We start from the raw sequence: 27,659 nt of genomic DNA on the forward strand, positions 1-27,659 counted from the left end.
TACCCTGGTCCGAGCTGTATGGCGCGTTTCCATTTTTACCACTTCTGACGCCAGATGAAGTACCCGTCGAGGACGCTTGACAACGGAGTTGAGGCACACGTATATTTATTTAACAAGTTGCCAGTACAGGACAGCCCTAGAGGGGGTAGCGGCCCCCTCACCCGTATAACTCAGGGAATACCCCTAGCTATCCATAGCCTATCCCCTGAGTCCTCCACTAAGAGCTAGGGGAGGCTGTCTGGCCCGACACTGGTAATCGGGCTCGGTACCCGGAGTCCCAGAGCACTGGCTCTGGTTCACGGGACCACGCCACTGGCTCGAGCCTGATCCCGTGGGGCCCTGATAAGGGCGGCGATCAGGGGGAGTCCAGGGCTCTAGCTACGACGTCTTCCGACTTCTTAGCTTAACTATAACATAACTGACTAAGCCCATATAACGACCCCTTTTTATACCCAACCCTCCTTGAGGGGTGGGGCCCCGGGGGATCGTAACGCCGAACCAGCCCCCCCCCAGGGTGTCTGGCTCGGACGTCGCAGAGGGCATCTCCCTGTGCACACACGTAGCCCCGCCCACTGTGTTTCTTTCCCATAGGCTGCCATGCATAACGGCCCTCTCTCCAACGTCCCTACATCTGTATTGTGTACTGTGTAGTGTGTACTGTGTAGTGTACTGTGTGTGTAGTGTGTACTGTGTAGTGTGTACTGTGTAGTGTGTACTGTGTAGAGTGTACTGTGTGTGTAGTGTGTACTGTGTAGTGTGTACTGTGTAGTGTGTACTGTGTGTGTATTGTGTACTGTGTAGTGTGTAGTGTGTACTGTGTAGAGTGTACTGTGTGTGTGTACTGTGTGTGTACTGTGTGTGCACTGTGTAGTGTGTACTGTGCGTGCACTGTGTGTGCACTGTGTAGTGTGTACTGTGCGTGCACTGTGTGTGCACTGTGTAGTGTGTACTGTGCGTGCACTGTGTGTGCACTGTGTAGTGTGTACTGTGTGTGCACTGTGTGTGCACTGTGTAGTGTGTGTACTGTGTAGTGTGTACTGTGTGTGCACTGCGTGTGTACTGTGTAGTGTGTACTGTGTAGTGTGTACTGTGTCCTGTGCATTGTGTGTGTACTGTGTGTGTACTGTGTAGTGTGTGTATACTGCGTGTGTACTGTGTGCACTGTGTGTGTACTGTGTAGTGTGTACTTTGTGTGTACTGTGTGTGTGTACTGTGTAGTGCACTGTGTACTGTGTACTGTGTAGTGTGTACTGTGTAGTGTGTACTGTGTAGTGTGTACTGTGTGTGTACTGTGTAGTGTGTACTGTGTGTGCACTGTGTAGTGTGTGTACTGTGTAGTGTGTACTGTGTAGTGTGTGTACTGTGTAGTGTGTACTGTGTAGTGTACTGTGTGTGTATTGTGTACTGTGTGTGTGCACTGTGTAGTGTGCACTGCGTGTGTACTGTTTAGTGTGTACTGTGTGTGCACTATGTGTGTACTGTGTGTGCACTGTGTGTACTGTGTAGTGTGTACTGTGTAGTGTGTACTGTGTGTGCACTATGTGTGTACTGTGTGTGCACTGTGTGCGTACTGTGTAGTGTGTACTGTGTGTGTACTGCGTGTGTACTGTGTGTGCACTATGTGTGTACTGTGTAGTGTGTACTGTGTGTGCACTATGTGTGTACTGTGTGTGCACTATGTGTGTACTGTGTAGTGTGTACTGTGTAGTGTGTACTGTGTAGTGTGTACTGTGTAGAGTGTACTGTGTAGTGTGTACTGTGTGTGCACTATGTGTGTACTGTGTGTGCACTATGTGTGTACTGTGTAGTGTGTACTGTGTAGTGTGTACTGTGTAGTGTGTACTGTGTAGAGTGTACTGTGTAGTGTGTACTGTGTGTGCACTATGTGTGTACTGTGTGTGCACTATGTGCGTACTGTGTAGTGTGTACTGTGTGTGCACTGCGTGTGTACTGTGTAGTGTGTACTGTGTAGTGTGTACTGTGTGTGCACTATGTGTGTACTGTGTAGTGTGTACTGTGTAGTGTGTACTGTGTGTGCACTGCGTGTGTACTGTGTAGTGTGTACTGTGTAGTGTGTACTGTGTGTGCACTATGTGTGTACTGTGTAGTGTGTACTGTGTAGTGTGTACTGTGTGTGTACTGCGTGTGGGGGAGCGATGGTGTAGCGATCAGCGCGCTGCACTACGAGCCCCGGTGACCCGAGTTCGATTCCCGCTCACGGCCACTAACACCAGTGACGATTATCTGAGCCGGTCCTGGGCCTCCCCTAGGTCGACTCAACCTCAAAAAAGTAGCTGATGTGGTTTGTAAACATTGCCACTAGGGAGACAAAGGCGACATGGTGCTGGCCACCCACATTGCCACGTACCCCACGAAGTCCGCATCCTCCCGGTGTTTGTATTACACGTAAGGGACAGAGAGCTATGAAGGAGCCATACTGTCTTGCTTGTTACCTACTTGCATTTGATGACATGTTCTCAACGATGTTAATTCTTTATTTGTTGAGTTATGGACACGCCAATGCATCATCATCGGCTGCCATAATCTATCCACTGCTTGATCAAGGGCTTTCCCAACACCAACGAAAATACGAAGCATTTAAGATGGTTCACAGAGGGGCAATCGATATCAACCTTTTCATCAAATACGTTTATTATTATGATTATCATCGCGACACAACTTTTATACAGCTTGAAGTACGAGTTTTTGTGTAACCAAAGTGCGCATTACGTATAAATATGTCATTTTAAAGTTGGCACGTTACAATACTTTACAAGAAATGGAAAATTACACTTTAATTACATCATGGGACCTCCTTTGCCAGTACCTAAATATGATAATAGGTTTTCCCCTTTTTTCCGGCAACAAAACATTGTTAAGATGTTTTAACATTGTTAAGATGTTTTAACATTGTTAAGATGTTTTAACATCACGATGTTTTAATATATTCTTGGTTCTTTCGGTAAAGTCACGTAGAAGGGAAATAATAAAATAATAAAAATATACAACCATAAAATTCTCACGACGTTTCGACTGCAACACAAGCAATCGTCACCAGGTGTGAAATCCGCAGCAAGGCTATACCTATTAAATTAAACTTTAAAATGAAATGAAACTTGAATTGAACCAGCGACCTTCGGTGATTGCAAGTCCGGTCCCGGTGTGGTAACCCATTGCACCATCACAGGTGGCACTGGTGAAGGTGAGGGAGCGAAGACGAGGGAGCATAGAAGTACTGCACAACAATAGATATCACCGCACCCCCGTCCACTCACAACATAGCCCTTTTCTCGTCGATGGAAATACGCGTGCACACTGCCAAGGGAATGTGGAGTGTCCACCAAGTGGTCAAGGGGCACCCAAGAGGGCGATTGCCACGTGGTTGTTTTGCCGGCGTATAAAACCACAAGCGCCTCTCGCTTGAGAATGAGGTGATGATCAATCTGAACGGGGCGGATCGCGTGATGACCAGTGAGGCACAACCACGGGAAAGAAGAAGAGTGGAGGACTGTGTAACGTGTAAGAAGTTAAAAGGGAATGGCAAAGGGAATGGGAAAGGTAAAGAATGGGAAATAAGAGGAAAAGGTTGAAGAAGAAATGAAAAAAACTGGAGCAAAGGGTCAGGAATCAGAATCTGTATTTATCCTGGAGAAAGCCGATGGGCTGTGGAGCTCTATTTGTTGTTAAACAAATCTCCGGTATTTTTCCGCAGATGTCCAGCAACATGGTAGGGGGGAAGAGGCGACAGCAAGGGCCTCGATGTCCTTGCACGGAGAGGCGTCCCTTACCACAGGGGCCGGTGAGGAGAGGGATTCCGAGTGAGGGTGGCCACACAGAAGACACGTGATTCACAGGAGGCTTGAGCTCACTCAGAAGGAGATACATCGATGAGAGGGGATTCTTTCAGAGTAAATGATGCTAAACGGTACAATATTCTTGCGATAGACTGCCGCATTTTAATTGCTGCGAGCGTGGTGGTACTCCTGAGGAAAGGGTCGGTGAATAAAGCAGAGATTTGTTGAATCTCCGTGATGCCACTGTGTGATGCACGTTGGGCAAGAGATGGCAGTACTACAAGTGCATGGGTTCATGAAACATATCTGTACAGACCTATGAGCCTATCTTGAACCTACTGAAACCTTAAATATTCATTTCGGTTTTGGGTTAACCCGAACCAAAGCGGAATGGCAATAGGTTCGACTCCCTGTATATATGTACCGTGGTAAAGTCACTTGATTAACTTATATTATTATTAAACATCTGTACACCTCGACAGGGCAACCTTGTCAACGCTGCGTGACCTCATTCGGCCACTCACGCGTGTTCGTGTGCACACGTGCAACGCGAGAAGAACGTGAACAAGTCAATTGTCGACAGAGTTTGCTGTGGGCCCGCATACTCATATCCAAGGTGCAGCAGCCCGCCGCTTAAGCGAGAGAACAACACAAAACAGAAGCACAAGTAACTTCAGTGTACAACAGAGTAAATCTTAGCACCACCGCAACGATCATTGATGTTGATATTTCACGATAAAAGTTACCTGCTTGCCCTTTATACGTTTCCGGCCTTCGTGTGACCCCAAGTGTATCGACAAAGTGGCCCTTAAAGTTTCGCAGTACGTCGAGTTGACGTATGTGGATAGACCGTGCGCGTCGTGACACCGCGGAATGTCTTCTTGGTTCTTTCGGTAAAGTCACGTCGAAGGGAAATAATAAAATAAAAAAAATAAAAAAAAAAATATAAATAAAACAAAAAAATTCTCACGACGTTTCGGCCACAACACAAACAGTTCTTTAGCGTCAATATACTAAATGCCTCTGTTGATATGCAAACTCTGACTTTAACATAGCCACTTCCGTGACCAGTTACATGCTAATTCCTCACATTAACATCATGCTAATCTCCCAGTTACATGTTCATTTCTGACTTTAACATCCTGCTAATTCTCTCACATTAACACAGTTTCTTCAATGCTAAATTCTTCTGTTGATATGTAAACTCCTTTGTCAAGGCGCTCTTCTCCTCCCACCCAGATAAAAATACGCTGCCAAGCTTAGCAGTGTTCATTGGAGCGCTGTCTTTCAGACTGCTCTGTCTTCACCTGAGGACGGCTGCTTGTGTTGTGGCCGAAACGTCGTGAGAATTTTTTATTACGTTTTATTTTCATTAGTTTATTATTTCCCTTCTACGTGACTATACCGAAAGAACCAAGAAGATGAATCCCTGCAGTCACGAAAGCTTTAAATCGAAATCGCTGAGTGTGATTTACGTATCGCTTCCACAGCACTTTGCTGATTACAGCTAACTGTATGAAACATGTCACACGCGCGTAGCTTTTTATCCTGTCCTGAAATAAACTAACGCTGGACCCCCCCCCCCCGTCACCATCCCTGAAATATCCCTCTAATCTCACATATCACCTTGCTTGCCAATGTCCTCGAGAGGGTCGCGTTCTCCCAACGTTCCAATCGCTCTCTCCTCTGCCGCCCCCAGTTTGGGGATGATCTCTGACCGCCCCTGTTCACCGTCTCTTGCACAGCGTGCCTTGAGAGGCAGTGGCTCGTAGACGCGATACGAGTTCAAGTTTTGCAGTGTTCTCCGGATAATAAGACACCGTTTTGTTCGCCCGAATTTTTATAGCGAGAGTTTGGTGGTGCCTCTCATAATCCGGTAGCTGTGTTCCTATTCGTGATGTTTAAACGTACGTACTTCCAGATCTTTAGAACTCTATTGACAGTGGACAAGTTTGGGGTGCATCTTACATTTGTGGGAGCGTCTCATATTCCTGAGAATACGGTCATGGTAATTCTAAAACACATGCATTCGTGAACATACAAAAACAGATTCATCTTTATCCTGCTTGCGAGTACGGATTAGTTGTTTTCAAAGGCTGCACACGTATGTGTATATATTATCGCTATAAGTTACTGCGTGAGATGAGAGGGTGAATTTAAAAAGGGGTCGTCCATGTGTAGTGTCATAGCACTCTTTGCACTCTTGCCACAAACCCAGTAAACCTGTCAATTACTCGCCGCAGACATCTGCGGTCGCAAGTTGAATCTGAACCCGGCAACGCGCGAGTTCGAGTCCCGCTCACGGCCAACACCGGTGACGATCATCTGAATCGGTCTTGACAAAGGCGGCCGGGCGTGGTGTTGGTCGCCCCCCCTCGTGTGCCACAGTGCCGGGCTTCGTAGGCGCTGCTACTTGCTAACAGCACTTGCCCCAATAGTCTGTTAAGGCTATACGGGGATCTTTGTTTTGGGAACGGTAGTGCAGTGGTTAACATGCTGCGCTACGAACCCGGCGACCCGAGTTCGATTCCTGCTCATGATCAATATCGATGACAATTATCTGAACCGGTCCTGGGTCTCCTCCTAGATTGGCTTGGCCTCGAGTGATTAACTGGTGAGGTGTGTAAACAACAACACCGAAGAGACAAAGGCGGCCTGGCATGGTGCTGGCCTCACCATCCTCCTTGCTTGTCACGCTGGTCTTAATAGGTGCTCACTAACACGACTTGTCTGCACAGTCTATAAGGCTACACAGGGAATCATTTGTGTGTATATGTACAATACATGTTTTTGTTTCTGTATGATATTTTGTATATTAATATGTGTATATCTTTATAAATGTATGTGTGCGCGTGTGTATGCACGTTATGTCCTCCCTTCGCTATGTTTGCGAAACGTGGAGCCCTTTAGAGGAACATTTGCGCTGGTTTTAAACAATTAGGCTGGCCTGCCTACGATCCATCACAGATCTTTGAAAGATCCGGTCACAGTCCCCATCATCAGTGAGCTCCTCTGACAGGCGAGGCTGCGTTTGCGCGGTCACGTAGCCTGCATGCCCAGCCACCACATGGCCAAGCAGCTTCTGTTTGGCCAGATAGAGGGGGTTAAACAACCGAGGTGGCATGGGCTGGAGAAGAGATGGATTGATGCGGTACATGAGGATGTGGAGCTGATTAGATTTGTAGATAACTGGTACCAGTGTTGTCAAGATCGGCCTCTGTGGAGGAGGCTCGTGAAGGACGCTACTGGACAGCTGCAACGCAGTCGCCCTCCACCCACAACAGAGGGCAGAGGAGTGACGCTCACAACAACGAGTGGAATTCCGGGCGCCTAAATTGCAGCAAGTTGGCGCAGTGCAGAGCACGGGTGGTGCGCCTGCCAGTCGTTTATGTCGGTTAACTCACAACAATACCTGTGTCTGTCCCACGACCTTCTTGCCTGCAGCTAGCCTTCCACACTTCTGCATTCACGTGACGGCCTCAAAGTGCACCTAGCCTGGCCCACGTGTCGCGGATGATGGCACCGTCGCTCGGCGGCGAAGGGCAGCCGTGTGCGCGTGAGCGCGCGCTCCCGCCGTCAGATGATGGTCGCGATGGTGACAGAGTCTCGCTTCATCCCCATCTGCACGCTCTCTCCTCTCTGAAACCTGCGCACCGGAGAAAAACAAGAGACGTGTCTTGAGTACACGTGCAGCCACTTTTGTCAATCCACTGTTGGATGAGGGCCTTCCCCGCGCCGTGCGGGTTATGAGACCGTACCGCACCGGTGCTACATCGGTTCGTGACGTGGGCCAGAGGTAGCGCGTTTACCGCTCGTTGCAGAAGTTCTATTTACCATTTTAAACTATTTTTTTTTACCAGATAGGGCCCACTGAGCTATCTATGTAGCTCTTTTGAGAGGTGACCTGGCCACAAATGAAAGTTCAACGAAGTGGCTTATCGTGTGGAAATGTATAGCAGCCGCGTGGATTTTTCTCTGCGTTCTGCCATTCTTCCCTCCACATTTAGAATCAACGTGCGCCTCGAGTATTTGGCCACTATAACTTTGCACGCGATAAGCCACTTTGTTGAGCTATAATTTGCGATAGCCAGGGAACTTCTGAAGAAGAGCTATACAACTTAGTGGGCACTTAGTTTATAGTTATCCGCAAGCAGAGACCACACACACACACACACTCTCTCACTTGGCTTCCTCGTATTTCTTTTCCCGATAGAAGGGGCTCCGCTTGCTCAGGTACAACAGCACCAGGTCACAGAAAAACGCCCCCTGTGTGGCACAGGCACAACGACAAAGATCGCCCCCCCCCCCCCCCCCACAGCGCACGCGGACCGTCGGGGGAAGCGCTGCCGTCGAGACCGGCGCACCAGCGCGGGTTCCGCCCACCGCCTTTGTCTCCCCAGTGCTGATGTGTTGCACACCGCGACAAGATCGTTAGGACCTTCAGATTCGGCCTTGCTCACTGGCCCACGGGCTCCGGGCCTCACGCCTGGAGGGTGGCGACGGCGTCTTTGCAATTGCGGCACCTAAACTCTGGAGCTCTCGTTGCCCTTCGAGGTCCGGACTTCCGAGACAGAAGACAAATCTTCAAATCTCGACTAAAAACATCGATGTTTAAAACGTCCTTATCACTTTTTTTTCTCCTGGTTGTCGTTAACTATTTTCCGCCTTGCCATGCAGAGCGCCCTGACAGCGATTGTTTAAGGGCGCTTTATACATTTACATCATTACGATGAATATGAGTAGGCGGTCGCCACCCTTTGTCCACCGTGGACCAAACCCGGACGCCGTTCTTCAGTCAGCGCTGAGGTCCATCAGCAGCGGTGGTACAAATCAATCGCTGCTACCTGCAGGACAGGTGGCAACCTTTACATTTGAAGGCTTAGTCGACCTTGGGGATGCCCAGCTTCTGATATCACTCACCACTGATGTTAACCGTGGCCAGGAATCGAACTGAAGTCGCCCACTTACTACCGTTACAATATCCAAAGATCCCCCATATAGCATTTTAATTGACTGCCGGGGCAAGTGCTGTTAGCGAGCACCTAGTAAGGCTGGTGGCAACACGAGGAGGTGGGTGGCCAGCACCATGCCCAGCCGCCTTTGTCTCCCATGTGTCGATGTTTACATACTAAGTTAACCTAGGGGAAGCCCAGGATCGGTTCAGATTTTCATCACCAATGTTGGCCATGAGCTGGGATCGAATTCGGGTCACGGGGTTCGTAGCGCAGCGCGCTCACCACACTTAACCACCCACGCCCTGTAACAAACACACAGATACATGTTGTAGAGATTTAACTTCATTTGCAATTGCACTTGACATCATATATCCTTGTTTGTTTACGTATTATATTTGTTCCTCGTCTCTGTATCTTAATTGTAAATGTACTGTGATCAGTTTAATATGGAGGCTTTCGCAAGCAATATTAACTATGAGGTTTTTGGGTTAGATCGCGAAAATCTAACACAAAAACCTCTATTACGAGTACTGCGAACAGTAAAAAAAAGACTTAATATTGCTTTAGGCTGTCCAATATTTTTGATTGCTCATGTAGTGTTTCTACTGATGTCTGTGTGCTTCATTGCTGTACTTTGTTTTTATTTTGTGATATATGCAACCCAGCTCACTGGCAATTGAGACTCATCCTGTTTTCTTGAGTTCATCTGGTTAAGCAAAATAAACTTGAAACTTAAACTAACTCGCTCACTCGCTAATCATCTCACTCACTACCCGTTCACTCACTGACCCACTCATTCGCCAACTCAGTCACTCACTCACCCACCCACTAACCCACTCATGTACCATCTCAATCACCCACCCACTAACCCACTCATGTACCATCTCAATCACCCACTCATTCACCCACCCACCATGTCACTCACCCACTCATTTACCCACTCAGTCACCCACACGTTCATTCACTGAACTGATCACTAATCCACTCGTTCACGCACGCACCATCTGCTCTCACACACTCATTCACACACTCTTGCGCGTGCGACTTTGTCCTTGCCTCTTGAGCTCACACCTGGCGAAACAAAATCAACTTGAACTTAACAAAAACCATGTAACCCATGCAGTCACACACACACGGATCACGTGGGTAGCACACACGTTCCACTGTTCACGCGTACAGTCAGGATGTGTGATAAGGGGGACGTAATAGATGGGGGTGAGAGAGCGAGAGAGACACGAGAGGGAGAGGCTGGCAAGGAGCTGGAGGTTGAGCGAAGGGAGAGGAAAATGTGAGGGGGGAGATGAGATGGGAAGAGCGGGAGGGGGAGCGAGGGGAAGACTGCTATTTAGCGAACGCTGTTACCTGTGACTGAGCGGTTAGGACAATGGATGATGCACAGATTGAATCATTGCAGAACGCGAGGGAGAATGAGTGAGTGAGGGGGAATGAGTGAGTGAGGGTGAATGAGTGAGTGAGGGGGAATGAGTGAGCGAGGGTGAATGAGTGAGTGAGGGGGAATGAGTGAGTGAGGGGGAATGAGTGAGTGAGGGTGAATGAGTGAGTGAGGGGGAATGAGTGAGCGAGGGTGAATGAGTGAGAGGGGGAGCACGTGGGAGAGTGTGGGGGCTGTGAGGGTGAGGAGAGAGACAGGGAGAGCAAGGGGGGGGGGGGGGGGGGGTGTGTCTCACCGCTCCGAGCAGGGCCAGGCCTGATCCCACGTTCACGGCCGTGGGAACGATGCTGAACTTGCCTGCCTGGGTCAGGGGTCAAGGGTCATGGTTAGTTCATTACGTATGTTCGTTTGCAGCTCAGGGTCAATCCACTTCTGGATGAGGCTATTCCCATGCCACACACCGTGTGGGTCTTGACGGGGGGGGGGTTGACCATACTTCACCATGCTGGTCAGAGCGGAGTTGGTGAAGTTTTAGAGCATAGTTACGGGCAGCAGAGTAAGTACAGTGCATCGCTGGCTTTTGCTGCACTCCCATCTGAATCAGAGCTGGAAATTCCACATTTCTCTGACAGAGACCATGAGTTTATCACTAGGATAACCCTTAACGATGTCTCGCAGTGAGTCACTGTTTCTTTGTTTGGCTGCCCCAAAAGGGTCGGTGAGTGAGTCTGAGATTTGGCACCTGGCTGAGTCTCATTCTCGTGACCAAACAATAATGAGAAAATAAGAACGATCTTTATTTAAAGAGCCGAGCGCCTTTCGTGCCACAAAGTTCAAGGCCACTTCACGCAAAGTTAAGATACGAAAAGGGAAAAGTGAATAAGAGAGGTCTCATGTCCCCTGTGTGTGCTCACCTTGCCGAACACCAGCACGTCAAAGCGGATGCCGTAGACCTTGAAGAGCTTACGCTGCTCGCCGCCGTCCGCCTGCCGGTAGTATTTGGCGAACCTGCTCGGGCCGAAAGGGTGCGGGTTCAAGGGTTGCGGTGGTAATCAACGCGTAACGTTCGTTGGTTGGGGTTCACGTAATTTTTTTACGGTAGGGTTAGGGTGAATGTTGCAGTTCGGGATTGATGTTACGGTTAAGGTTAATGTTGCAGTTAGGGTGAATGTTACTGTTAGGATCAACATTACGGTGAAGGTTAATGTTACGGTCAATGGTATGGTTATGGTTCATGTTACGGTGAGGGTTAATGTTACGGTTAAGATCAATGTTGCGTTGAGGGTTAATGTTACGGTGAGGGTTAATATTACGGTGAAGATCAATGTTGCGGTGAGGGTTAATGTTATGGTGAGAGGTTAATGTTACGGTTAAGATCAATGTTGCGGTGAGGGTTAATGTTATCGAGAGGGGTTAAGGAAGGTGGTGAGAGTGAAGGGCCCACCTGAAGTTGTACCCCGAGGAAGAGGAGGCATTGAGGTGGGGTCGCGCTGCGTCCAGGCGGTTGAACGAGTAGACGGGGTGACACTCACTCGCGGGGCGGTCCAGGTTACAGCTCCACTCGATCTGCACCCCGATAACGCCACCCTACACACGCAGCATTACAGACACAGCATCACAGCATTACACACACACAGTGTTACACACACACACAGTATTACACACACACACAGTGTTACAACAACAACCGCCATTCGCCACTAAGTGGCGGTGACGTCACCACGACGCTTGTGCCAGGCCATGTGCACCTTGAGGCCACGTGAAGTGTCGAACGCCCGCTGGCAGGAGGTCACGGGGCAGACCCAGGTGCCATGGGTCAACTGACCGAGATGACCGAGATGACTGGCTGATGGACCACCTGTGCCCCCTACTGTGCCAACTTGCTGTGCTTTAGCCACCCGGCGCACCGCTCGTTGTTGTGAGCGTCGCTCCTCCGCCCTCCGTTGTTGTTGGAGGGCGACTGCCTCCAACTGCCCAGCAGCGTCATTCACGAGCCTCCATAAAGGCCGATCTTGACACTGCTGGTACCAGTAATTGGCAAGTCCACTCAGCTCCATATCCTCTGTTACCACATAATTCCATCTCTTCTCTAGCCCATGCCACGCTCGTTTAGCCCTTTATATCCGGCCGAACAAAAGCTGTTTGGGCATGCTGTGGTTTGGCATGTGGGCTACATGACCCAGCCAACGGAGGATCTCACCGATGGGACTTTGTCCAGATCAGTGAAGGATCTGTGAACTCATCACACAATCCAGCCTAGTTAAACCCAGGATTGATCGTAGGCAGGCTTGCCTGAATCTTTCAAACCAGCCAAGATGTTCCTTTACAGGGCTCCATGTTGTGCAAGCGTAGAGGAGGAAGGATATACCTGTGGGCAAGAAGACCCGAAGATTCTTGCGGAGCATCAAGCAGCTTCCACACAGCAGCATTATGTAGCTGATGAATGAAAAGATAACGCCGCTCGACTGATTCGAAGTGAGACATCGACTGCCAAACCGGAGCTGGTCATAAGCACACTGCCCAGGTACAGAAACCTCTCCACTCTCTCCACAACCGCGCCCCATCACTCATTGGGAGTGGAGGGGGTGGAGTATGCACCCTATGTGTACGTGGTGTACACGCCGTGTACACACGTGGCGTACACGGCGTGTGCACACGTGGCGTACACGGCGTGTGCACACGTGGCGTACACGGCGTGTGCACACGTGGCGTACACGGCGTGTGCACACGTGGCGTACACGGCGTGTGCACACGTGGCGTACACGGCGTGCACACGCAGCGAGTCGTGTGCGCGGCGTGCTGCCAGGCAGGGCGCCACCTCCACGGCGAGGCTGTGGAAGTCCTCGCTGGCTGCGCGCACCAGCTGCCCCAGGCGGAAGATGGGGCAGTAGGGGGCGGCCGTGGCGTTGTAGCGGCAGCGCTTCAGGTAGTCCGCCTCGGCGCGCTCCAGCACGTTACGCCTGGCACGCGCAGACACACGCGCGGACACACACGGAGACACACGGAGGCACACGCGGACACACACGGACACACACGGGTGGACACGGGGACACGGAGACACACGCGGACACACACGGACACACACACGTGGACACACACGTGGACACACACGGTGTACCGTGAGTGCCTGGTAACCATTAACACTGGGGGAGACAAAGGCGGCCGGGCGTGGTGCTGGCCACACCTCATCGAGGGTGCCGTGCCGGCCGTCGCTAGCTTGTCCCCAACAGTCCGTGAAGGCTGCACAAACTGAACGCAAATCAGTTGCAAAGAAACGAGTTTGTCAATCTCGATGATGATTTAAAAGTGCACCGCTCAAGTGCCTTCCTGATATCGGAGTGAAGAGCGTTCCAGACAGCCGCAGAAGCGTATCTGAAAGCGTGCGATGCAGTGACCGTACGTGCATCCACACGTAGGACGACCCAGCCCCAAATGAGTACCTGGTGCGGTGTGTAGTAAACATCGTCACTGGGGAGACAAAGGCGGCCGGGCGTGGTGCTGGCCACCCACCCCCTCGTGTGCCGTTCCGGCTTTCACAGGTGCGACTCGCTAACAGCACTTGCCCCACCAGTCCGTTAAGGCTATTTGGGGCAGCTTTGTCTTTGCGTGTATATATATATGCGTGTGTTGAATGTCTCACTTGCTGAAGTCAAACTTGGGGAACCGGATTGTGTTCTTGATGAAGACTGTGAAGTTCTCAGCCCCGGCGAGCACCGGCCTCCTGGACAGACGCGGAGAGAGCGACGGGGAGGACGACGCTTGCTCGCAGTCGCCACACACCAGTTCACAGAACCTCCTCGCTGCTGGGGCTACGCGTCTCCTCCCCCCCCCCCCCCGTGAAACGGCACTCTGTCGAGCTATCATCTGTGGGTGGCCAGGTCGCTCTCTGACAAAAATTGTTGATTATTTACTTTGATCCATAACGCAGTTTTTTTTGGTTAGAGCGCGTAAAAAGTTTAGTTTAACCAGCCGACCCCGTTAAATACTTTCCCCAATCCACGCTCACGCCTCAATGTGCCCCCGAAGCGAACGGCAGTGAACCCCCACGAGGGTTCCTCTCGGTAACCCCGCCGGCGGCAGCTCCCCGCCTGACCCCTCTGCCGAGCCGCGTGGTTGTCCTGTGCGGCGGCTTTCTCCGCCGCGCTCCGAGCCCCCCGCAGACCCCCCCCCCCCTGCCCCGAGGTCAGTTCTCGCTCGCGGCCAACGCCAGGTGACGGGCGTCTCAACCCATCCTGGGCCTTCCCCTAGGTCGACTCAGCCTTAAACGACTACCCGGTGCGGAGTGCAAACATCGCCACCGGGGAGAGAGACAACCCGGGCGTGGTTGGTGGGCACCACCCCCTCGTGCGTCGTGACGGCGGCCTCCACAGGTGCTGCGACTCGCTACTAGCAGGGATCTTCGCTGTGTGTGAAGGTGTCCACGCAGGTGTCCACACAGGTGTTCACACAGGTGTCCACGCAGGTGTCCACACAGGTGTGTAGGTGTGTGTGTGTGACGTGCCCCTCACCGTGGGGCCGTGGCATTCTCCACAGGGCACCAGGCTGAGATCTCACAGGTGCGAATGCCCGGGCTGTGAGGAACACAGCGACCGGTCCTGATACCTGGCAGGCAGAGGAGGACAGGTGAGCGGCTGTCTGTGTGAACAGGTGTGAGCGTGAACAGGTGTGAGTGTGAACAGGTGTGTGGACAGGTGTGAGCGTGAACAGGTGTGAGTGTGGACAGGTGTGAGTGTGAACAGGTGTGAGTGTGAACAGGTGTGAGCGTGGACAGGTGTGAACGTGAACAGGTGTGAGCGTGAACAGGTGTGAGTGTGAAGAAGGTGTGTAGACAGGTGTGTGTGTACAGGTGTGTGTGTGTACAGGTGTGTGTGTGTACAGGTGTGTGTGTGTACAGGTGTGTGTGTACAGGTGTGTGTGTACAGGTGTGTGTACAGGTGTGTGTGTGTACAGGTGTGTGTACAGGTGTGTGTACAGGTGAGCGACCGTTGCCCGTGGAGAATGGCTCCCCAGCGGGGCATTCCTTGTCCTCGGTGCACAGCGCCCCGGGGATCTTGGGGTGCTGCCAGACGTGGCGAGCGGGAATTGTGGCGTGAAAACAACAACAACAACAATAATAATAATATAACGAATAACAATAATTATTAACGATTATTAATAATGTCACGTTGTGCGTTTGATGGAGGCCGCCCTCCTTTATACAGACTACATTTGTCCGGGTTGTGGGCGTACCTATGCCTGGCCAAGTGTGTGTATTGCTGTACAGGTGTGTCACTCTCTGCTGTGCAGTACAGGTGCGTGTTACTCTCTACTTTGGTGATACTGCGTTGGCAGCTCTGCAAAAAGCAACCCTCTCTACCTCTCTGGCCTATGTGCTGTGAAGAAGGCCCATTGCCCGAAATGTCACCGATTGTGTACCTTTTTACTAAAATCGTTGAATGCCAAACGCGGTGTTGTTGACAAAAGTGTTTCTCCGTGTTGTTTACGGTGGACACAGAGGACGGGGCTGTAGGTGACCTCTGCCTGCTGCACCTAAGTCTGCTATGGGGAGTGGTGGCGCAGCGGTTAGCGCTACGAACCTCGGCGACCCGAGTTCGATTTCCGCTCACGGTCACCAACATCGGTGACGATGGTCTGATCGGGTGCTGAGCCTCCCCTAGGTCGACTCGGCCTCAAATGAGTACTTGGTGCAGTGTGTAGTACATTGCCACTGGGGAGACAAAGGCGGCCGGGCGTGGTGCTAGCCACACACCCCCTTGGGTACCGTTCCGGCCTTCATCGGTGCTACTCGCTAACAGCACTTGGCCCAACAGTCTGTTAAGGCTATATAGGGGACCTTTGTCTTCCTTGTTTTGTGCGTGTGTGGTGCGTGTGTGGTGTGTGTGTGGTGTGTGTGTTGTGCGTGTGTGTGGTGTGTGTGTGTTGTGCGTGCGTGTGTGGTGTATGTGTGTGTGGTTGCGTGTGTGTGTGGTGTGTGTGTGGTGTGTGTGTGTGGTGTGTGTGTGTGGTGTGTGTGGTGTGTGTGTGTGTGTGGTGTGTGTGGTGTGTGTGTGTGGTGTGTGTGTGCGTGTGGTGTGTGGTGTGTGTGTGGTGTGTGTGTGTAGTGTGTGTGTGTAGTGTGTGTGTGGTGTGTGTGGTGTGTGTGTGTGGTGTGTGTGGTGTGTGGTGTGTGTGGTGTGTGGTGTGTGGTGTGTGTGGTGTGTGTGTGTGTGGTGTGTGTGTGGTGTGTGTGTGTAGTGTGGTGTGTGTGTGTGTAGTGTGTGTGTGTAGTGTGTGTGTGGTGTGTGTGGTGTGTGTGTGGTGTGTGTGTGTTGTGTGGTGTGTGTGTGGTGCGTGTGTGTGTGTTGTGTGTGTGTGGTGTCTGTGCGTGTGGTGCGTCTGTGAAACTCCACTCCGGCTGCGGGTTGCGAGCTCCGTGTCCCGCGGTGTCGCGCCGCTGACAAGTGGCAGGGCTCGCGGGACACCGATTACTGCCAATGAGGCCGAGGGGTGTCACCGACTCCTCAACGTGTCTGGCGTGTGGGGGGCTGGGGGGGGGGGGGCTGGGGGGGCTGGGGGGGGGTGATCTATTTTAACTCGCAGTAGTCGTCTTAGGAGGGTTAGATCGCGTCAATATGAACGCGTCGTTAAACCCGGCACCACCCGACACAGCCAATTAGGAAGCTTTGTCACGTCGACAAAACGTGCCCATTAGCACACGCACAGTGTGTTGTAGAGTAAACCCACGACCTCATTTATAATTCGATTAGCGTGACGTTTCGACGGTAATTTACAACAACAACCAGCAGCCTCATCAGGCGACAGCCTGATGGTGGCTAAAGGTACAGCCCTGCAAATACCTGCTCGTGTCACTGCTGCCGGAAGGGCCTCCTCCTCCTGCTTACATGCTGCTCGAGGTGGAACTCGCCCACACCCAGGGGCGGCCCGGGACGAGCTGCTCCCAGCAGCTGACAACCCCCATCAGCGCCCACCCTCCCTCCCTGCCTTGTTACAGACCAACTCAGACCTTAGTGGTCACCACGTGCCCCTTATACATCCCAACGTTCATCCTACAAAGTCCCATCACGAGGGAGAAACACAGACAGACACTTCTTTTGTGCCCGTATTGAAACGGCGGGACGCCGCATGGAGCTGAGAACCCAACTTCTCTGTCGAGGAATGCGGCGTGAACCGTGTGGGTTGCCAGCTGTGCGACTGGCGCGCTCGCGAACCGTGACATCGCAACCCCAAACCCCCGAGGGCAGATCTCGGCTGAGGCTTTTGGTAAACTGGGAAACTTTTTGCCCTATTTTCCGTTTTAAAAAAAAAAACAGATGCGTAATGCTATTCTTGGTTCTTTCGATAAAGTCACGTAGATAAAAAACTAAAATTAATAGCTGGGCAGTTGGAGACAGTCGCCGGCACAGTGAGGAGCACAGGTGGTGCATCTGCCAGTCATTTCAGCCAGTCCACCCATGGCACCTGGGAGCACCTAGCCTGGCACAAGCGCCGTGGTGACGTCACCGCCAGTCAGTTGTGAACGGCGGCTGCTGCTGCTGCTGCTGTTGATGGTGGCTCGCTCACCTCGGGGCACTTGCTTTGTCTTTGCAGTGGAGTCACGATGAGGTTCGTGACCACGAAGAACACATTCTCTCCCTGGGGGACAGGGGCAGTCGGGGACAACGTCACGTGTCAATCACGTGTCAATCACGTGTCAAATACAGGTCAATCACGTGTATGCAAAGTGTTCCTCCTGTCCACAGCTGCATCGGAGTGGCAGGCGTCTGGACACACGCCTTTCTGGCACAAATGTTCCACTCCGTAAGTGCCACCATCGCATTAATAGCCAAACGTACAATTAGAAAATTCCGAATGAGAAAAATATAAATTAACATACTACCTGTCGTTGTTTAAAATATAAAGATAAAAGCGACTTGTGGCTGTGAGTTAGTTGTATGCAAGTGATGCACGGAGATGCCTGGAAGATATTCTTGGTTCTTTCGGTAAGGTCACGTAGAAGGGAAATAATAAAATAATAAAAATAAACATAATAAAATACAATTCTCACGACGTTTCGGCCACAACGCAAGCAGCCGTCCTCAGGTGAAGAACAGGGCTGTCGGAAAGACAGCGTCTGAATGAACACCACCAAGCTTGGCAGCGTATATTTAAGCTGGGTTAAAGGAGGAGGAAGCCTTGACAAAGGAATTTGCATATCAACAGGAATTTGCGATATGTTAACTACCTCGCCTAGGAAATGTTAACTCCCTTGCCTGGTACGCAGGAGGTCGTGGATTCCACCCTGATGTCTGCTGCTGTGTATTTGGAATTTGCGTGTCTCTCTCTCTCTCCCCGTGGATTTTTCTCCGGGTCCTCCGGGTTTTCCTCTACATTTAGAATCAACATCACCACGCGTTTAGAACATCTGGCAGCTGCTAGCAATTTCCACTTGATAAGCCGCTGCTTTGTTGAGCTATGAATCGTGACAGGTCGCTTCTGAAGAGCTGCGTAGCTCAGTGGGGCCTCAAAAAATAGTTTAGTTTTAGTAAATTATCAGTAATTGCAAAGATGCATTTTGAGTTCTTTCACGTGCTATGAGGAAGGGCCATTACCCGAAACGTCGCGGAGACGTGGGCCCTCACCTGCGGGGGGATGACGTAGTCGGCCACGTCCCAGACGCGCGTGCCCCCCTCGGAGGCGTTGACGAGCGTGACGCCCTTGAGCTTGGTGATGACGGAACTCTCGAGGGCCGAGTCCCACTCCTGGTAGCCGCGCTTCACCACGAACACCCACCTAGAGCGGCGGCGGCGGCCAGACGCCCACGACCCACAACTCTCTCATGTCGCACCTCCATCATGCGCATCATCATCATCATCATCCTCCTGCTGCTGCTGCTGCTCCCCTATCGTCTTGTTGGGAGTACACACCGACTGACCCCGCCCACTCTGACTGACCCCACCCACTCTGACCGACCCCGCCCACCCCGACTGACCCCGCCCACCCCGACTGACCCCCACCCAATCCGACTGACTCCGCCCACTCTGACTGACCCCCACCCACTCCGCCCACTGTGACTGACCCCGCCCACCTCGACTGACCCCCGCCCACTCTGACTGACCCCGCCCACTCTGACTGACCCCGCCCACTCTGACTGACCCCGCCCACTCCGCCCACTGTGACTGACCCCGCCCACCTCGACTGACCCCGCCCACTCTGACTGACCCCGCCCACTCTGACTGACCCCGCCCACTCCGCCCACTGTGACTGACCCCGCCCACCTCGACTGACCCCGCCCACTCTGACTGACCCCGCCCACTCTGACTGACCCCGCCCACTCCGCCTGACCCCGCCCACATCGACTGACCCCGCCCACTCCGCCCACTATGACTGACCCCCGCCCACTCTGACGGACACCACCCACTCCGACCGACCCCCACCCACCCCGACTGACCCCCACCCACTCCGCCAACCCTGACTGACCCCGCCCACCCTGACTGACCCCCACCCACTCCGCCCACTGTGACTGAACTCGTCCACACCGACTGACCCCCACCCACCCCGACTGACCCCCACCCACTCCGCCAACCCTGACTGACCCCGCCCACCTCGACTGACCCCGTCCACTCTGACTGACCCCCACCCACCTCAAGAGAAAGGGGGCGGGGCGTAAGAGATAAATCTGCATATACAGTACCGTACTGTACAGACGAGTTTAGACCGCCACCGTCGCTGAACAATCACATCCAGTACAGTACGGGCAGACCTCGCTTAGCGCTCGGGATGCGTCCAGTGGAGTCGGCGCTACAATGGGGCGACCAACTTAACCGTTATCCATGATACTCAGGGTGCTTCAAAACAATGTGAACACTTACATGGGACTATCGCTTTTAATGGAACGTGATAACAAATGTCATGTTAGTAGCTTCAATAAGTCAAATAGTCTCCCACTTAAATTTCGATTTAAAGCTTTCGTGACTGCAGGGATCCATATTCTTGGTTCTTTCGGTAAAGTCACGTAGAAGGGAAACAATAAAATAATAAAAATATAAAACAATACAATTCTCACGTCGTTTCGACTGCAACACAAGCAATCATCGTCAGGTGTGAAAAACATGTCTTGCTGTGTTTTTCACACCGGTGACGATTGTCTGAATTGGTCCTGGGCCTCCCCTAGCTCGACTCAACCTTAAATGAGTACCTGGTGCGGTGTGTAGTAAACATCGCCGCTGGGGAGACAAAGGCGGCCGGGCGTGGCTCCGACCACCCACCCCCTCGTGTGCCACAGTGCCGGCAGCCTCCACAGGCGCTGCTACTCGCTAACAGCACTTGCCCCAACAGTCTGTGAAGGCTACACGGGGCATCTTTGTCTTCGTGTGGAGGGGGGAGGGGGGCTCAGCGGGGAGCGGAGCTCGTCCAAGGCGCGCTCACTGACACCGCACTGGGGGGGCACGTGACTCACCGACAGATCACGTGACTCACCGACACATCGCGTGCACGCGGGACACGGCGGGGAGCGGTGGCGCAGCGGTTAGCGCTGCGGTGCCAACCCGGGCGACCAGAGTTCGATTCCCGCTCACGGCCACCAACACCGGTGACGATTGTCTGAACCGGTCTTGGGCTTCCCCTAGGTCGGCTCGGCCTCAAATGAGAACAGTATTATACCTGGGTGCGGTGTGTAAAATAAGGCTGCACGGGGGATCTTCGTTTTGGTTTTGTGTGTCAATCTATTTGTTTACGTAAACAAATCAATAATGTTCTGTTTGCCACCTCCCATCAGCCAGGCGGCGTGCCCGGAGTGACGCTTCGACCCATGCCGACTCTGCTGATGAATCAGCAACGACTTCACCACACACACAAAGATCACCCGTATAGCCTGAACAGACTGTAGGGGCAAGTGCTGTGAGCGAGCACCTACGAAGGCCGGCACGGCACACGAGGGGGTGGGTGGCTAACACCACGCCCGGCCGCCTTTGTCTCCCCAGTGGCGATGCTCACACATCAGACCAGGTACTCATTTGAGGCTGAGTCGACACACACTTCGTTTGGTTCTGCACTTAATGTGGCTGCACTCCAGCTCTGCGAATTAAAAATATCGGTGTGGCGGTCACGTGGCGCGACATTCTACTCGCGGCAGAGTGGAGCAGAGGTCACTTGGAGGGGGAGCAGGAGGAGGGGGAGGGATCTCAGAGGTAGCTCTGTAGTATCCCCTTCCGCGGGTCGTTCTCTAATACGAAGGGGGGTGGGGTGGGGGAGGTCGCGGACGACTTCCGAATGGATTCGTAAATTGCGGGAGACGAAACGCAACAATATTCGACGAAAAATCAAAACTCCAAAAGCGCGCGTTGCACACAGCATTGTTACATGTTCATTGGACACCGTGAATTGGTGACCATCATTAAGGCGTAGTAGTTGTAGGAGGAGGCTTTGCGCCACAAATAATATAATCTATAATAAAGGTTTTCTTGGGTTAGATCCCGTCAATGTAAATGTGTCGCTAACCCACAACCACCCGACACAGCCAATTAGTCAGAGGGTTTGTCACGTAAACCGTGCCGATGCGTGGCTACGTACGAAGATTGCAACAACAGCAACCAGATGACGTTCACGGCCCTCCCGCATGGGCCGCCAGTGGAAATTCCACGTTCGTACGGCGAGAGCACAACGCAGACCCCACGGCAGCTCACGGACCCACTGGTCGGGAACGGTGGGAGGTGAAGGTGGAGCCTGGGACGCGTCGAATCGTTTTTTCTTCTAGAAGTCTCGAGTCCACGAATGAATGAAAACGATCAGTTTCAGCCATCCCCGTTTGTTGGGAGCTGCCGAATAATTCCCTGTCGTCGTGATTCATCTCGGGAGCCCCTCGGCGTGGATTACAGCCACCCAGACGAGGCCGTGGCCAGACGAGGCCACCAGCCCACGTGTGTGTGCATCGCGTGGGACGCGCTCGGGATTCTAAACTCATACACGGACCGGATGACGCAGGCAAAGATCCCCCGTGTAGCCTTCACGGGATGCTGGGGGCAAGTGCCGCTAGCGGTGGGCGGTACGGCACCCTGGGACGAGGTGTGGCCACTACCCCCCCCCCCCCCCGTGCTGATGGTTACACACCGCACCAGGTACTTATTTAAGGCTGAGTAGATCTAGGGGAGGGCCCGCGACCAGCTTGGATTGTTGGCCGAGAGCGAGATTCGAACTCGGGTTGTAGGGTTCGCTGACCGCGCGCCACAAACTACGAAAGACAAAGATCCCCTGGATAGTCTTCAATAGACTGTTGGGGCAAGTGCTGTTGGGGAGCACGCTTGAAGCCCGGAACCGCACACGAGGGGTGTGTGCGGTCAACACCTCGCCCGGCCACCTTTGTCTCCCCAGGGCTCACGATTAAACACCACAACAGGCGCTCATTTAAGGCTGAACACACCTAGGGGGGGCTCCACGACCGTTTCAGATATTCGCCGCTGATGTTGGCTGTGAGCGGAAATTTTACTCAGGTCATAGGGTTCGTAACGCAGTGCGCTAACCGTTACACTACCACTCCCCCACCCCTCGCATGCACATCGACACACGCACACACCTGCACGCACGCACCTGCACACACCTGCACACACACACACCTGAACACACACCTGCACCTACGCACACACCTGCACGCACACACACACCTGCACACACCTGCACACACACCTACACACACACAAAAGACAAAGACAAAGATCCCCCGTATAGCCTGAACAGACTGTAGGGGCAAGTGCTGTTAGCGAGCACCTATGAAGGCCGGAACGGTACACGAGGGGGTGGGTGGCCAGCACCACACACCTGCACACACACACCTGCACACACGCACACACCTGAACACACACACACGCACACACCTACACACACACCTACACACACACACCTGCGCACACACACACCTGCACACACACACCTGCACACACCTGCACACACACACCTGCACGCACACACCTGCACACACACACCTGCACACACACACCTGCACACACACACCTGCACACACACACCTGCACACACACACCTGCACACACACACCTGCACACACACACCTGCACACACACACCTGCACACACACACCTGCACACACACACCTGCACACACACACCTGCACACACACACCTGCACACACACACCTGCACACACACACCTGCACACACACCTGCACGCGTACCCGAGCAGGTAGCCAATGACTCCGAGCTGCAGGAGGCGGTACAGGACTCCGACTTTCTTGTTGCGCGCGATCACGAACTTCTCCGTCTTGTAGTCGAAGAAGGCCAGGCAGAGGGCCTTCACGTCCAGCGACTCCCCCATGCCGCTCCACCACCGCCAGGCCTCCCTGGGCCTTCCCGGGGCCCTTCTTCCTACTCACCCGGCCCCTCCTGACCTCTGGCCTTCGCTATCCACCCACTCTCCCGATGACGCGATCCGCTGGAACGTCTGCGCGCCCCCAACCTGCTCGTCTCCGGGGGTTCCTTTCCGGCCTTCCTCGCCCTTCCCTCAAGGCTTTCCCAGGTGCCTGATCGCCTCCCCCGCAAGTCTCCTTCACCTCCCCGGACGTGCGTGGATGGGTGCTCGCAACACCACGGGGGCTGTGTGCGCGTGTGCGTTGAACTTCGTTCGCGCCGTACGTAGCCAGGTACGGGGATTACAACTCCGGCGCTTCCCAAGGCGCTCCGTGAAGTCCCCTGCACCCTCTCGGCCCTTCCTGCTCCTCGATGCCTCTTGGTCCGTGGAACCTGCCCAGTCTCCGGGCCTCGGTAGCGCCCTTCACAGCTCACACTTCCTCTCTCTCACCACATCCTCTGGGTCTTCTCGGTCCCCAACACTTCCCCAAGTCGCTGGGACCTCCTTGGCCATCAGCTGCTTGCGCCTGTCACAGACGCGTTGAGACGGACACTCCCCCGTCCGGATTTCACCAAAACCTCCGTGGACCGAAACATCGGCGGGTGACTCCAACAACAACAACCAAGTCCCCGTCTCGGGGTCTCGAAAGGGCCACAGATTTTGAAACGGCGACAGCGACACTCGGATGTTGTCCTTCCTTCCTTCGAACTCTCTGCTGCTGCTCTTCCAGGTGCCTCCTTCTGCCTGCTCTCAAGATCTCCCCTCAGATTTAACGGCCTTCAATCTTATTACTAAAAAAAAACATTCCCTTATTCTCAAGGTCACCGATAGTCATAAAGGCGTCTTACCGGTCTCCAACGCCTTTGCTTATTCTTCAAGACGTTTCTCACGATTTTTCGTGACCCCGTGTGCGATGTTGTTGATGATGTTGTTGTTGATGTTGTTGTTGATGATGTTGTTGTTGTTGTCGAGTCTCGAGGTCTCTGCTGGACTCGAGGACGTCACCGCAGGTCCCTCGTCAGCTCCACAAATTCGCTCCTTCGGCTCCGTCCGCTCCTCGCGAGCCCGAGGCAGCGACTCGTGCCGCAGCTGCCGGAGGGGATCGATGGCTGCTCTGACGCCTCTCACCACCACCACCGCTGCTGCTGCCGCCGCTGCTGCTGCTGCTGCCACTGCTGCTGCTGTCACCCTGCTGCTGCTGCTGTCACCCTGCTGCTGCTGCCACTGCTACTGCCACCAACGCCGCTCCGTGTTGTGTCTCCCGGCGCGTCTGATGCCCCGCGGTGGCGGGACGCGTGGTGACTGCGCGGGGAGCACAGAGGGGGTCACGGGGCGACAGCGTTGACCACGTGGGTAGCCCCTGCTACCATCACACACAGCTACCATCACACACAGCTACCATCACAGACAGCTACCATCACACACAGCTACCATCACACACAGCCCCAGCTACCATCACACACAGCTACCATCACACACAGCTACCATCACACACAGCTACCATCACACACAGCCCCAGCTACCATCACACACAGCCCCAGCTACCATCACACACAGCCCCAGCTACCATCACACACAGCTACCATCACACACAGCCACAGCTACCATCACACACAGCTACCATCACACACAGCCCCAGCTACCATCACACACAGCTACCATCACACACAGCTACCATCACACACAGCCACCATCACACACAGCTACCATCACACACAGCCCCAGCTACCATTACACACAGCTACCATCACACACAGCTACCATCACACACAGCTACCGTCACACACAGCCCCAGCTACCATTATACACAGCTACCATCACACACAGCTACCATCACACACAGCCACCATCACACACAGCTACCATCACACACAGCCCCAGCTACCATTACACACAGCTACCATCACACACAGCTACCATCACACACAGCTACCATCACACACAGCTACCGTCACACACAGCCCCAGCTACCATCACACACAGCTACCATCACACACAGCTACCATCACACACAGCTACCGTCACACACAGCTACCGTCACACACAGCTACCATCACACACAGATACCATCACACACAGCCCCAGCTACCATCACACACAGCTACCATCACACACAGCTACCGTCACACACGGCTACCGTCACACACGGCTACCATCACACACAGCCCCAGCTACCATCACACACAGCTACCATCACACACAGCTACCATCACACACAGCCCCAGCTACCATCACACACAGCTACCGTCACACACAGCTACCATCACACACAGCCCCAGCTACCGTCACACACAGCTACCGTCACACACAGCTACCATCACACACAGCCCCGGCTACCGTCACACACAGCTACCGTCACACAGCTACCATCACACACAGCTACCATCACACACAGCCCCAGCTACCGTCACACACAGCTACCATCACACACAGCCCCAGCTACCGTCACACACAGCTACCGTCACACACAGCTATCGTCACACACAGCTACCATCACACACAGCTACCGTCACACACAGCTACCATCACACACAGCTACCGTCACGCACAGCTACCGTCACACACAGCTACCATCACACACAGCCCCAGCTACCATCACACACAGCTACCATCACACACAGCTACCGTCACACACAGCTACCATCACACACAGCTACCATCACACACAGCCCCAGCTACCGTCACACACAGCTACCGTCACACACAGCTACCATCACACACAGCCCCAGCTACTGTCACACACAGCTACCGTCACACACAGCTACCGTCACACACAGCTACCGTCACACACAGCTACCGTCACACACAGCTACCATCACACACAGCCCCAGCTACCATCACACACAGCTATCGTCACACACAACTACCATCACACACAGCTACCGTCACACACAGCTACCGTCACACACAGCTACCATCACACACAGCTACCGTCACACACAGCTACCGTCACACACAGCTACCATCACACACAGCCCCAGCTACCATCACACACAGCTACCGTCACACACAGCTACCGTCACACACAGCTACCGTCACACACAGCTACCGTCACACACAGCCCCAGCTACCATCACACACAGCTACCGTCACACACAGCTACCGTCACACACAGCTACCGTCACACACAGCTACCGTCACACACAGCCCCAGCTACCATCACACACAGCTACCATCACACACAGCCCCAGCTACCATCACACACAGCTACCATCACACACAGCTACCATCACACACACAGCCCCAGCTACCATCACACACAGCCACCATCACACACAGCCACCATCACACACAGCCACCATCACACACAGCTACCATCACACACAGCTACCATCACACACAGCTACCATCACACACATCACGAGGTAGCGATGGAGCTGAAATCGCCGCCGCGTCCAGAAGCTCGTCCGACACGTGCCGCGGGGCAGAAGCAGCCAAGGACGGGGAGGGGGGAGATGGGGGAGGGGGGGAGATGGGGGAGAGGGAGAGGGGGGAGGGGGGGAGATGGGGAGAGGGGGGGAGATGGGGGAGAGAGAGATGGGGGAGGGGGGGAGATGGGGGAGGGGGGGAGATGGGGGAGAGGGAGGGAGATGGGGGGAGGGAGATGGGGGGAGGGAGATGGGGGGAGGGAGATGGGGGGAGAGGGAGATGGGGGGGGAGAGGGAGGGAGATGGGGAGCGAGGGAGATGGGGGGAGAGGGAGGGAGATGGGGGGAGGGGGAGGGAGATGGGGGGAGGGAGATGGTGGGAGAGGGAGGGAGATGGGGGGGGGGGAAAGGGAGGGAGATGGGGGGAGAGGGAGGGAGGGAGATGGGGGGAGAGGGAGGGAGATGGGGGGAGAGGGGGGGGGGTGTGGGGGGAGAGGGAGGGAGATGGGGGGAGAGGGAGGGAGATGGGGGGGGGGGGAGAGGGAGGGAGATGGGGGGAGAGGGAGGGAGATGGGGGGGGAGAGGGAGGGAAATAGAGAGGGGGAGAGGGAGATGGGGGAGAGAGGGGGGGAGATGGGGAAGGTGGGAGATGGGGGAGAGGGAGACGGGGGAGAGGGAGAGGAATGGGGGGAGAGGGAAGGAGATGGGGGGGGGGGGAGAGGGAGGGAGATGGGGGGGGAGATGGGGGGAGGGGAGGGAGATGGGGAGAGGGGGGGAGATGGGGGAGAGGGAGATGGGGGAGGGGGGAGATGGGGGAG

At 53.8% G+C, this 27,659-nt stretch overlaps 1 protein-coding gene across 4 annotated transcripts; it reads right to left on the reverse strand.

Annotated features, from left to right (window-relative positions):
• Nucleotides 1–2,568: 2,568 nt before the first annotated feature.
• On the reverse strand, nt 2,569–26,894 carry LOC133348995 (P2X purinoceptor 5-like). Of its 4 annotated transcripts, none has more exons than XM_061562190.1 (13): nt 26,832–26,894; nt 23,302–24,776; nt 18,761–18,911; nt 17,703–17,774; nt 15,126–15,201; nt 14,651–14,744; nt 13,783–13,863; nt 12,961–13,102; nt 11,587–11,729; nt 11,057–11,150; nt 10,438–10,503; nt 7,978–8,060; nt 2,569–7,440 (listed from the first exon to the last, which is right to left on the reverse strand). In XM_061562190.1, the coding sequence occupies exons 2-13, from the start codon at nt 23,439–23,441 to the stop codon at nt 7,371–7,373; spliced, it is 1,212 nt and encodes a 403-aa protein (XP_061418174.1). In that variant the 5' UTR covers nt 23,442–24,776; nt 26,832–26,894; the 3' UTR covers nt 2,569–7,370. The 4 variants fall into 4 exon arrangements, with proteins under 4 accessions (XP_061418174.1, XP_061418173.1, XP_061418172.1 ...); XM_061562189.1 differs by having other exon boundaries at nt 23,290–24,776; XM_061562188.1 differs by having other exon boundaries at nt 14,651–15,201.
• Nucleotides 26,895–27,659: the final 765 nt, after the last annotated feature.

The sequence above is a fragment of the Lethenteron reissneri genome, chromosome 28 (genome assembly GCF_015708825.2).
Source record: "Lethenteron reissneri isolate LAM-NWPU_2019-01 chromosome 28, ASM1570882v1, whole genome shotgun sequence".
NCBI lineage: Eukaryota > Metazoa > Chordata > Hyperoartia > Petromyzontiformes > Petromyzontidae > Lethenteron > Lethenteron reissneri.